The sequence below is a fragment of the Lipophrys pholis genome (genome assembly GCF_963383615.2).
Source record: "Lipophrys pholis genome assembly, chromosome: 21".
Taxonomy (NCBI): Eukaryota; Metazoa; Chordata; class Actinopteri; order Blenniiformes; family Blenniidae; genus Lipophrys; species Lipophrys pholis.
In genome coordinates, this window is record NC_137649.1 from 632,597 (window position 1) to 644,785 (window position 12,189).

The 12,189-nt window shown below is 46.7% G+C and overlaps 1 protein-coding gene across 1 annotated transcript in view; it reads left to right on the forward strand.

Moving 5' to 3' along the window:
• Positions 1 to 6,815, forward strand: part of LOC308126554 (potassium channel subfamily K member 10-like) — a gene marked incomplete at both ends in the record, with an annotated part of 28,500 nt that extends 21,685 nt beyond the window's left edge. The window contains 3 exons of the mRNA XM_080491055.1: positions 295 to 487; positions 3,668 to 3,810; positions 6,162 to 6,815. Coding sequence (XP_080347181.1) covers positions 295 to 487; positions 3,668 to 3,810; positions 6,162 to 6,815 — 990 coding nt within the window. The remainder of the gene's footprint in view (positions 1 to 294; positions 488 to 3,667; positions 3,811 to 6,161) is intronic.
• Positions 6,816 to 12,189: the final 5,374 nt, after the last annotated feature.

Genomic DNA, 12,189 nt, shown 5'->3' on the forward strand with positions numbered 1-12,189 from the left:
AAAAAAAAAAAGTAAATACATGAAAATAAATGAATTTAAATGAAACAAATGGGATGAATTAAACTATACATGACATACATAAAAACTATACATAATACATACAAAATATATACAGACACAAATTGGCAATGAGGTCAATACTGACTGAGTTCACACCAGGTGTGTGTGTGTGTGTGTGTGTGTGTGTGTGTGTGTGTGTGTGTGTGTGCGTGTGTGTGTGTGTGTGTGTGCGTGTGTGCGTGCGTGCGTGCGTGCGTGCGTGCGTGTGTGCGTGTGTGCGTGTGTGTGTGCCAGAACAAACACAACCAGATCAGTCAGACGAAGATCCGCGTGGCCTCCACCCTCCTCTTCATCCTGGCTGGATGCATCTTGTTCGTCACCATCCCAGCTGTGATCTTCAAATACATCGAGGGCTGGACGGCGCTGGACTCCACCTACTTTGTTGTCATCACTCTGACAACGGTTGGAATCGGCGACTATGTGGCAGGTGAGCGTGTATCGTTAAGGTTGCTCATCTTGGAACAAACCTGCAGCTTCTTTAACCTGCGAGTGATAAAACCCCAGAAACAGAACCAGCAAGAAGTTCTGGACCAACTGGAGGAGGTTTGGTTGATTTGAGATTACAGTGAGGTGAAGTTTCTGTGAAACGTTTTGACAGTAATGTCAGAGATCCAGAGACAAAGAGAGCGAATTAAAACAATCATTTGTCCAATGTAGCAGTAGCATCCAGGTATTGAGGTATGGTAACGAGGTAGCATCCAGGTAAGGAGGTATGGTAACGAGGTAGCATCCAGGTAAGGAGGTATGGTAACGAGGTAGCAGTAGCATCCAGGTATTGAGGTATGGTAACGAGGTAGCATCCAGGTAAGGAGGTATGGTAACGAGGTAGCATCCAGGTAAGGAGGTATGGTAACGAGGTAGCATCCAGGTAAGGAGGTATGGTAACGAGGTAGCAGTAGCATCCAGGTATTGAGGTATGGTAACGAGGTAGCATCCAGGTAAGGAGGTATGGTAACAAGGTAGCAGTAGCATCCAGGTATTGAGGTATGGTAACGAGGTAGCATCCAGGTAAGGAGGTATGGTAACGAGGTAGCAGTAGCATCCAGGTAAGGAGGTATGGTAACGAGGTAGCAGTAACATCCAGGTAAGGAGGTATGGTAACGAGGTAGCAGTAGCATCCAGGTATTGAGGTATGGTAATGAGGTAGCATCCAGGTAAGGAGGTATGGTAATGAGGTAGCATCCAGGTAAGGAGGTATGGTAACGAGGTAGCATCCAGGTAAGGAGGTATGGTAACGAGGTAGCAGTAGCATCCAGGTATTGAGGTATGGTAACGAGGTAGCATCCAGGTAAGGAGGTATGGTAACAAGGTAGCAGTAGCATCCAGGTATTGAGGTATGGTAACGAGGTAGCATCCAGGTAAGGAGGTATGGTAACGAGGTAGCAGTAGCATCCAGGTAAGGAGGTATGGTAACGAGGTAGCAGTAACATCCAGGTAAGGAGGTATGGTAACGAGGTAGCAGTAGCATCCAGGTATTGAGGTATGGTAATGAGGTAGCATCCAGGTAAGGAGGTATGGTAATGAGGTAGCAGTAACATCCAGGTAAGGAGGTATGGTAACGAGGTAGCAGTAGCATCCAGGTAAGGAGGTATGGTAATGAGGTAGCAGTAACATTCAGGTATTGAGGTATGGCAACGAGGTAGCAGTAACATCCAGGTAAGGAGGTATGGTAACGAGGTAGCATCCAGGTATTGAGGTATGGTAACGAGGTAGCAGTAACATCCAGGTAAGGAGGTATGGCAATGAGGTAGCAGTAACATCCAGGTAAGGAGGTATGGTAACGAGGTAGCAGTAACATCCAGTTAAGAAGGTATGGTAATGAGATTGTAGTAACATCCAGATAAGGAGGTATGGTAACGAGGTAGCAGTAACATCCAGGTAAGGAGGTATGGTAAGGAGGTAGCAGTAGCATCCAGGTAAGGAGGTATGGTAACGAGGTAGCAGTAACATCCAGGTAAGGAGGTATGGTAACGAGGTAGCATCCAGGTAAGGAGGTATGGTAATGAGGTAGCAGTAACATCCAGGTAAGGAGGTATGGTAACGAGGTAGTAGTAACATTCAGGTAAGGAGGTATGGTAACGAGGTAGCAGTAGCATCCAGGTAAGGAGGTATGGTAACGAGGTAGCAGTAGCATCCAGGTAAGGAGGTATGGTAATGAGGTAGCAGTAGCATCCAGGTATTGAGGTATGGTAACGAGGTAGCAGTAGCATCCAGGTGAGAAGGTATGGTAATGAGATTGTAGAAACATCCAGATAAGGAGGTATGGTAATGAGATTGTAGTAACATCCAGTTAAGAAGGTATGGTAATGAGATTGTAGAAACATCCAGATAAGGAGGTATGGTAACGAGGTAGCAGTAACATTCAGGTTAGGAGGTATGGTAATGAGGTAGCAGTAACATCCAGGCATTGAGGTATGGTAACGAGGTAGCAGTAGCATCCAGGTATTGAGGTATGGTAACGAGGTAGCAGTAACATCCAGGTAAGGAGGTATGGTAACGGGGTAGCATCCAGGTATTGAGGTATGGTAACGAGGTAGCAGTAACATCCAGGTAAGGAGGTATGGCAATGAGGTAGCAGTAACATCCAGGTAAGGAGGTATGGTAACGAGGTAGCAGTAACATCCAGGTAAGGAGGTATGGCAATGAGGTAGCAGTAACATCCAGGTAAGGAGGTATGGTAACGAGGTAGCAGTAACATCCAGTTAAGAAGGTATGGTAATGAGATTGTAGTAACATCCAGATAAGGAGGTATGGTAACGAGGTAGCAGTAACATCCAGGTAAGGAGGTATGGTAAGGAGGTAGCAGTAGCATCCAGGTAAGGAGGTATGGTAACGAGGTAGCAGTAACATCCAGGTAAGGAGGTATGGTAACGAGGTAGCATCCAGGTAAGGAGGTATGGTAATGAGGTAGCAGTAACATCCAGGTAAGGAGGTATGGTAACGAGGTAGTAGTAACATTCAGGTAAGGAGGTATGGTAACGAGGTAGCAGTAGCATCCAGGTAAGGAGGTATGGTAACGAGGTAGCAGTAGCATCCAGGTAAGGAGGTATGGTAATGAGGTAGCAGTAGCATCCAGGTATTGAGGTATGGTAACGAGGTAGCAGTAGCATCCAGGTGAGAAGGTATGGTAATGAGATTGTAGAAACATCCAGATAAGGAGGTATGGTAATGAGATTGTAGTAACATCCAGTTAAGAAGGTATGGTAATGAGATTGTAGAAACATCCAGATAAGGAGGTATGGTAACGAGGTAGCAGTAACATTCAGGTTAGGAGGTATGGTAATGAGGTAGCAGTAACATCCAGGCATTGAGGTATGGTAACGAGGTAGCAGTAGCATCCAGGTATTGAGGTATGGTAACGAGGTAGCAGTAACATCCAGGTAAGGAGGTATGGTAAGGAGGTAGCAGTAACATCCAGGCATTGAGGTATGGTAACGAGGTAGCAGTAGCATCCAGGTATTGAGGTATGGTAACGAGGTAGCAGTAATATCTGGAATGGGTGTGTTTGCGACCCAAAAGGGCTCCTGACCAATGGAGCTCATTATCTTGACCCAGAAAATGATCTGTAACCACGTTCTTGCCCCGTCTTGTGTTGTTGGCTGAGCAGGAGGAGACCGCAGGATCGAGTACCGGAAGTGGTACAGGCCGCTGGTCTGGTTCTGGATCTTAGGGGGTCTGGCCTACTTCGCTGCCGTGCTGAATATGATCGGCGACTGGCTGAGGGTTCTGTCCAAAAAGACAAAAGAAGAGGTAGGCTCTGGTTTTCAGTCTCATGTCCTCCCACTGAGGAGGCAGCAGGAAGTTCCTGTACGTCACTGATTCTGCTCATAAGTTTAATAACCACTGCAGCGATCAGATCCCACCGCCTTGTCACAGGAAGTCTGTGCTGCAAGGGACATGAAGACTCAGTGCCGCTCACAAAACAGCATCATTAAAATTTAAAAAAGGTTTTAATTATTGTCAACACAATCATACTTTGAGACAATTTTTCATTGCAATGAAAGTAAGAAACTCAAACCCTATAATTTTATGACTCATCGATGAAAATCCATCAAAAAGAGGCTTTACATTTGTAAATGGGTGGTTCATATTTAGAATAAATCTTTATGATATGACAGCTCCACTTTCTGAAATTGTGTTTTTATTTTTTCATTTTTGAGACACATCTGTAGAGATCTCATCATGTTAGTCAGCGTCACGGGGATTCAAAGGAGAGACATCCTAATGGTACATAAATGTAAAAAAAATTTAAAATCCAATCATCATCATCATCATCATAAGAAGAAAAACAAGAAGAAAAAGAAGACTAATAGTTGAGACACATGTTGAATCCAGACTGAATAGCCTGTAAAAAAACCTAGAAAACTACAAATCCTGAGAAGTGACACCAAACAACACTGAGGGGACTGCAGTCCAGCCCTGGTCCAGACATCTTGGAAGTCCTGGAGGGCAGGGTGGAGACGAACCTCCTGGTTCACCTCGTCTCCTTCCTTGGAACACTTTTATCACATACTGACCCCTGTAGACCAGGATCAGGTCAGGCTGCAGTTGGACACGGCAGTCATCTAGTCACCGTTCACCCCGATCGGACTCATGACATCCTCATGGTTCCTTTTTCTTTCCTTGATCACTTCAACTTGAATGTTCTTTCACTGAAGCTCCTTTACTTCCCACCAGCAGCTGGGCTCCTGACAGGCTCCACCAGACCCCTCCCCATCACCCCCAGCAGCTGGGCTCCTGACAGGCTCCACCAGACCCCTCCCCATCACCCCCAGCAGCTGGGCTCCTGACAGGCTCCACCAGACCCCTCCCCATCACCCCCAGCAGCTGGGCTCCTGACAGGCTCCACCAGACCCCTCCCCATCACCCCCAGCTGTATTAATGGACCGGGCTGTTAGTTGCCTTAGACACTGACCATGTCGTTCAGTTGGGTATGTGAGGACTGCGGCCGATGGCGGCCGTTATTTCCTTCCTGATTCCTGATCCCTATTTCGGCCAGTGACACGCTGCGTTCTGTTCCGATAGCGTCACAGAATCCCTGGAATGACGGAGTCGGGAAACTCCTCGTCGTCCGCCATTTTGAATTTTTTACCTCCGTCAACATTCAGATCGTGTCCAGAACAGATTAAAAACTCACTCGACTTCAACACATAAAAACAACTTTGACGGATTAAGTGACGCTTTTGAAAGGTAAAACGACGTATTTTGATGATTTTGACTTTCTAATCCTGAAGTTTCATAACTTTTTATGGTTCAGAAAGAAAGTTGACTGAGCAGGAAGAGGAAGAGGAGGAGGAAGAGGAGGAAGAGGGACAGGATTTGATTTGTTATTGACCAATATAATTAAAATACATGACACACATTTAGCAGGTTATTAAAAAGAACTTGTATATGGATAAAAAGTGACTAATACAATAACTATGGAGTGGTAGTAGGTAGTATGTAGTAGTATGGTAGTACGGTGTAGCAGCTCCAATCTTAATACTATCAAATGTATTCCAGACCAAGAACAAACTTAAAATATATAATATTATTGCTTCAGATTGAAGAGGATAAAGAGATACACCTTCCCTGAAACTTCCATTGAGATATCTTGATCACTAAAGAAACTACAAGTGTTTTTATGTAAAACGTTTTGGGTCACAGATTTGTGTACTAATTACCTTTAAGAATACTGCACTAATTAGTAAACTTCTTATGCCTATAGGATCTTTATTTGTTAAGATATCTGAATGGTTCTGCTGTCATTTCTTTGTGTTTTCCTGCTCATAGCATTCTATTTGGTCGAGTCTTTAATGTGTCCTCACATCCCTACTTCAGAGCCACTTTAGACGTTAGAACACTCTGGAGAGGATCCAGCAGAACTCACCCGATCCTTCAACAAGATCTAGGAAACTCATTCTTGCAGACTTTTCAGTTGATGCTGTTATTTAAACACCTGGAGGTCATTTCTCTGCACCCGTTCTGATGAACCCATGATGTGTCTGTTCTACTGTCGGTAGTCATAATGTTTTGGCTGATGGCTGTACCGTTCCTTCCTCCCTGCTCAGCCTGTCCAGGTCCTGGATGCAGGACTAACTGCTCCTTGTCTCCGTGTGAAGGTGGGGGAGATCAAGGCCCACGCTGCCGAGTGGAAAGCTAACGTCCGGGCCGAGCTTCGGGAGACTCGTCGGCGCATGAGTGTGGAGGTGCATGACAAGCTCCAGCGGGCCGCCACCATCCGGAGCATGGAGCGCCGGCAGCTGGGCCTGGACCAGCGCGCCGTGTCCCTGGACATGCTGTCCCCGGAGCGCCGTGCCATCTTCAACAGCCTGGACGGCAACCACTACAAGACCTCCTCCCAGGAGAGCATCGACACCAAGCTCAACAACCTGCGGCTGCGCGGCGCCGAGCACTGCGACCGGCGCTCCGACCACCAGACCACATCCGAAGACAATATCTTCAACCGCCTGGGCTCCGTCACCAAGATGGCCAAACGCAACCGGAACCGGGACCTGAGGAAGAACATCCCGGACGAGGCCCGCCGGCCGCACAGCGAGGCCTACGGCTCCTGCACGCCCGCCTTCGAATGCAGCCCGCCGGCAGCAGAGGATGGACGGCAGAAAGAGGAAGTGGAGGACGATGAAGACAAGGAATGCAACACCAGTCTGTCTGAGTTCCCGCTGTTCGGGGAAGCCTGCAAGCCTCAGAACGGCTTCGTTCTGGAGCAGACCAGAGAAAACCTGGACGGACTGCACCTGGAGATGAGCTCCTAGAAAACCTGGTCGCTCCTCCACACGGAGGCTTCAACACACCGGCAGTGCCTTACCCGTCCCTCACTGCTGTGAGCTTCAGCAGGGACGGGTGGTGTCCCGATGCACTCCATAATGGAATGTTCACATGTTCACTGTGCCCGTCAGATCTGACACCATGTCTTATTAAAGACCTGGAAGGTGTCCTGCTCCTGTGCTCTGCCAAATGATGGTCATGACAGGCAGCGCTGGCAGCTGAGGGTTGTTGAAGTTCTTCTGCAGCTTTGGCCTTCGTTTCTATCAGTATTGATGAAACTCGGCTGAAACAGCCTCACTGAGATTATCTACATTCTGGTTGGAGGAGAAAAATATTAATATCAAGGAATAAACATTTCCATGATTCATAATAGTCACATCTTCCATATCCAGAGTCATTGCTTTCTCCTTTTGGAGACATTAATTTAGAAACCCATCTAAATAATATTTAGGACCCTTTAGTCTATTTTTCTCAACATCATGGACGATTTTGTTGTTCTTCACCTTAAACTGAAGGAGCGACTCATCGGCACAAACAGTTTCTGGCCAGCTGAGGTTGATTTTCACTTTCAAGATATTGGGTCATTTTCACTCCAGCGCAGCTTCAGTCCTGCGGAGCAGCACCGTGGCTGAAGCTGCGCTTTGTGTTCTGACTTCAGTCAGTCGCTCACAGCATGTCAAGCGCAGCAGCAGAGCAGCAGCAGAAGCAGAAGCAGCAGAAGCAGCAGCAGAAGCAGAAGCAGAAGCAGAAGCAGAAGCAGAAGCAGAAGCAGAAGCAGCAGAAGCAGAAGCAGCAGAAGCAGAAGCAGCAGCAGAAGCAGCAGCAGAAGTAGAAGCAGCAGAAGCAGCAGCAGCAGCAGAAGCAGCAGCAGAAGCAGCAGAAGCAGCAGCAGAAGCAGCAGAAGCAGAAGCAGAAGTAGAAGCAGTAGAAGCAGAAGCAGAAGCAGCAGAAGCAGCAGAAGCAGCAGAAGCAGAAGCAGCAGAAGCGGAAGAAGCAGAAGCGGAAGCAGTAGAAGCGGATGCAGCAGCAGAAGCAGCAGCAGAAGCAGAAGTAGAGGCAGTAGAAGCAGCAGAAGCAGAAGCAGCAGAAGCAGAAGAAGCAGAAGCAGCAGAAGCAGCAGAAGTCACTTCTCCAGCTACATGTACATGCAGTACTGACTCCCCAGGAAACTAAAATATGTCTGTTAGTGTGAGTACTTTGTTACGAACAAACCACGACACATAAAAGCTATTTTGAATGAAGATTCATAGAGATTGTCAGAACATCCAGAACCTCCAATCCCACTGTAGGACTCCAGCTGTGCTCAAGGCTCAGTCCACCGCCTGAAGCCAGAATCAATGTGACTGATAGGAACGATGGCCGGACCTGCTGTGGTTGTCAGTGTCTACATTTGTTCTTCAGCATGTAACGGTCAGAACATGGACTGCAGGAGGAGCGCAGCTCCTGAGGAAGTAGACCACCAGGATCCTGGTTCATCTCCAAGCTGTGAAAAGTGCAACTGTCATGAATCCGAACAATGTGACATCATCCCACTTCCTGTTGGACGGATGGAAAACGTAGGCCTCCGCTGCGTCCTGCGTCCTGCGGAGGAATAAATCAGTCAAACGACTGAAGAGACAAGCAGCTGCTGTTGGAGCAGGGGTGTCCATGTTATAGGACATGCTTACACGTACCTAGTTTAAAACAAATGTCCAGAAATTTCCCTCTACATTTAAAAATAATCTTCATTTACACTGACCCACATATCCAGCTGGTTCAGAGCTGCAATGAGCAGCCAAACCTGTAGGGGGCAGTGTAGTGAGACGCATGAAGCCATGATAGCCAATCAGAATCCTGGAAAAATAAACAACACATCACGAATTGTGACCTAAATTTCTGCCTACCCGCCTTTAGATGCAAACAGAGACCCAGAGTTTATCCAGAACGTTTTCAGGAATCCTGGTTTGTGCTGAGTCGGAGCTGCTTGATGTGTAAATGTCGTGGTTTTTTCAGATGCCCAGGTACGTGTGGATGTGGCCTTAGTTCTCTCCCTGCTTCAGCTTACCTGAATCTAATGATGATGTCATCATCAAGGTTATGAAAAAGCCCAATAACGAGCCCCTCATTGCAATCAGGTGTGTTGAAAGTGGGAGGAGCTAAACCTGCAGGACGCGGGCCCCCAGGACCCAGGTTGGACACCCCTGTGTTAGAGTCCAGTCTGATTGTGTAGTCACACTTTCACAATGTGTTTGTTGTCACACTGTTTTACACGTTGCCTATTAAGTCAATGAAATGTGCATTTAATGTCCTTTGAGAACACGCCACATGATGTCTGTGCACCCCCCCCGCTACACACACACACACACACACACACACACACACACACACACACACACACACACACACACACACACACACACACACACACACACACACACACACACACACCTTCATCACGACCTCTTGAACTGGATCTCAGGGCTTGTTGACTCCTCGTTTATCTGCGTTCACACTCCAGCGCCGGCGGCCGTCCGCCCTCTGAGACGAAGGACAACAGGAAGGAAGTGAAGCCATAACGACGCAGCAGAAGACCGACACAGTGGGGGGGGGGGGGGGGGCACCGCTGTCACTTTGAGGGTGGATTCTTCTTTTTTCTGTTCAGATTACTCAGCAGCTCCCAGCGTGACATCAGGACCACAGATTGTCCGTCTGCGTCTGGAGACGTTGAGCTGGAGCTGAATGGCGGCGAGCGACCACTGCAGCGACACGCCGCCGTCCAGCATCTCCAGAAGCCTTAAAACCTCCTCAAACTCAGCGCAGACCGCACGCTGAGGGAAACCCCCACAATGTGACAAAAACACATCCCCTTCACTGAGTCCTGACCGATGGAAATTCTATGCAGTTTGGGTTGCTCTTTGGATTGTTCCGCAGGCATCATCTAGTGTCCATCGCTGGTACTGCATCTGAAGAGAACTGGCTGGAGCTTCAGCCTGGTGGTGCTTCAACGTCTCACTCCCACTAATACAGTTCAAACTGGCTGTGAAGCCTGAAGAGCACTCACACCTGAGAAATGTTACCTGTTGATTGTTTCCTGCCTGAACTCATGTTATTGTAGTGTCTCTGTGTCTGCAGGCTCTGTGTCTGCAGGCTCTGTGTCTGCAGGCTCTGTGTCTCCCTGCTCTGTGTCTGCAGGCTCTGTGTCTCCAGGCTCTGTGTCTCCCTGCTCTGTGTCTCCAGGCTCTGTGTCTCCAGGCTCTGTGTCTCCCTGCTCTGTGTCTGCAGGCTCTGTGTCTCCAGGCTCTGTGTCTCCCTGCTCTGTGTCTGCAGGCTCCCACGTGGTACCGCTCTCGTCACATGAAGCTCTAGGATAGTGTGAATGCAGTAAAAGCAACTACATGTTAAAAAAACGCTTCCTGAAACTCCCGACACTTCAAAGCTTAAAAGAGAAAAGAAGAAGCAGGCATGCTGTGCTGCAGATCCTATATATGACGTATCTGCTGTTGATTGTATTCGACCACATGCTTCAGCGGATGATGCCGACTTGGCGTTTCCTCCCGCTGCCTGGCCGCCGTCTGGGCGCCGCTCAGTGTTTCTCCTGCTGCCATCACCTTCAATGTACTGAGTGCACTGCTTCTCTTCTGGTTTTCAAAATAAAGTTCACTGAACGTGCTGTTCTGCGTGTGTAGACGGGGTGTATAGATGTGAAGGTAATTATATGAGCAATACTATGATCACAGTTTATGTGTATGCTGAGACACTGAAAATCTGACCTTTCATTCTAACAGGACATTCTGACCGTTCATTTTCTAAAGTATTGATCAGTGAGACGTTAATCCATAGTGAGATGTTAATCCATAGTGAGATGTTAATCCAGAGTGAGACGTTAAACCAGAGTGAAACAATAATCCAGAGTGAGATGTTAATCCAGAGTGAGACGTTAATCCATAGTGAGATGTTAATCCATAGTGAGACGTTAAACCAGAGTGAGACATTAAACCAGAGTGAGGCGTTAAACCAGAGTGAAACCATAATTCAGAGTGAGACATGAATCCAGAGTGAGACGTTAATCCACAGTGAGACGTTAATCCACAGTGAGATGTTAATCCAGAGTGAGACGTTAAACCAGAGTGAGACATTAAACCAGAGTGAGACGTTAAACCAGAGTGAAACAGTAATCCATAGTGAGACGTTAATCCATAGTGAGACGTGAAACCAGAGTAAAACAATAATCCAGAGTGAAACATTAAACCAGAGTGAGACGTTAATCCAGAGTGAAACGTTAAACCAGAGTGAGACGTTAATCCAGAGTGAGGAATTGATCCATAGTGAGACGTTAATCCATAGTGAGATGTTAAACCAGTGAGACATTAAACCAGAGTGAAACAATAATCCAGAGGGAGACGTTAATCCAGAGTGAGACGTTAATCTATAGTGAGACGTTAAACCAGATTGAGACATTAAACCAGAGTGAGACGTTAAACCAGAGTGAAACAATAATCCACAGTGAGACGTTAATCCAGAGTGAAACCATAATTCAGAGTTAGACATGAATCCAGAGTGAGATGTTAATCCAGAGTGAGACGTTAATCCATAGTGAGATGTTAAACCAGTGAGACATTAAACCAGAGTGAAACAATAATCCAGAGGGAGACGTTAATCTATAGTGAGACGTTAAACCAGATTGAGACATTAAACCAGAGTGAGACGTTAAACCAGAGTGAAACAATAATCCATAGTGAGACGTTAATCCTGAATGAGACGTTAAACCAGAGTGAAACTATAATCCAGAGTGTAACGTTGATGCATAGTGAGACGTTAATCCATAGTGAGACGTTAAACCAGAGTGAGACATTAATCGAGTGAGACATTAATCCAGAGTGAGACGTTAAACCATAGTGAGATGTTAAACCAGTGAGATATTAAACCAGAGTGAAACAATAATCCAGAGTGAGACGTTAATCCAGAGTGAGACGTTAAACCAGAGCGAGACGTTAATCCAGTGAGACGTTAAACCAGAGTGAGACATTAAACCAGAGTGAGACGTTAAACCAGAGTGAAACAATAATGCATAGTGAGACGTTAAACCAGAGTGAAACCATAATTCAGAGTGAGACATGAATCCAGAGTGAGATGTTAATCCAGAGTGAGACATTAATCCATAGTGAGATGTTAATCCATAGTGAGACGTTAAACCAGAGTGAGACATTAAACCAGAGTGACACGTGAAACCAGAGTGAGACATTGATCCATAGTGAGACGTTAATCCATAGTGAGATGTTAAACCAGTGAGACATTAAACCAGAGTGAAACAATAATCCAGAGGGAGACGTTAATCCAGAGTGAGACGTCAACCCAGAGTGAGACGTTAATCTATAGTGAGAT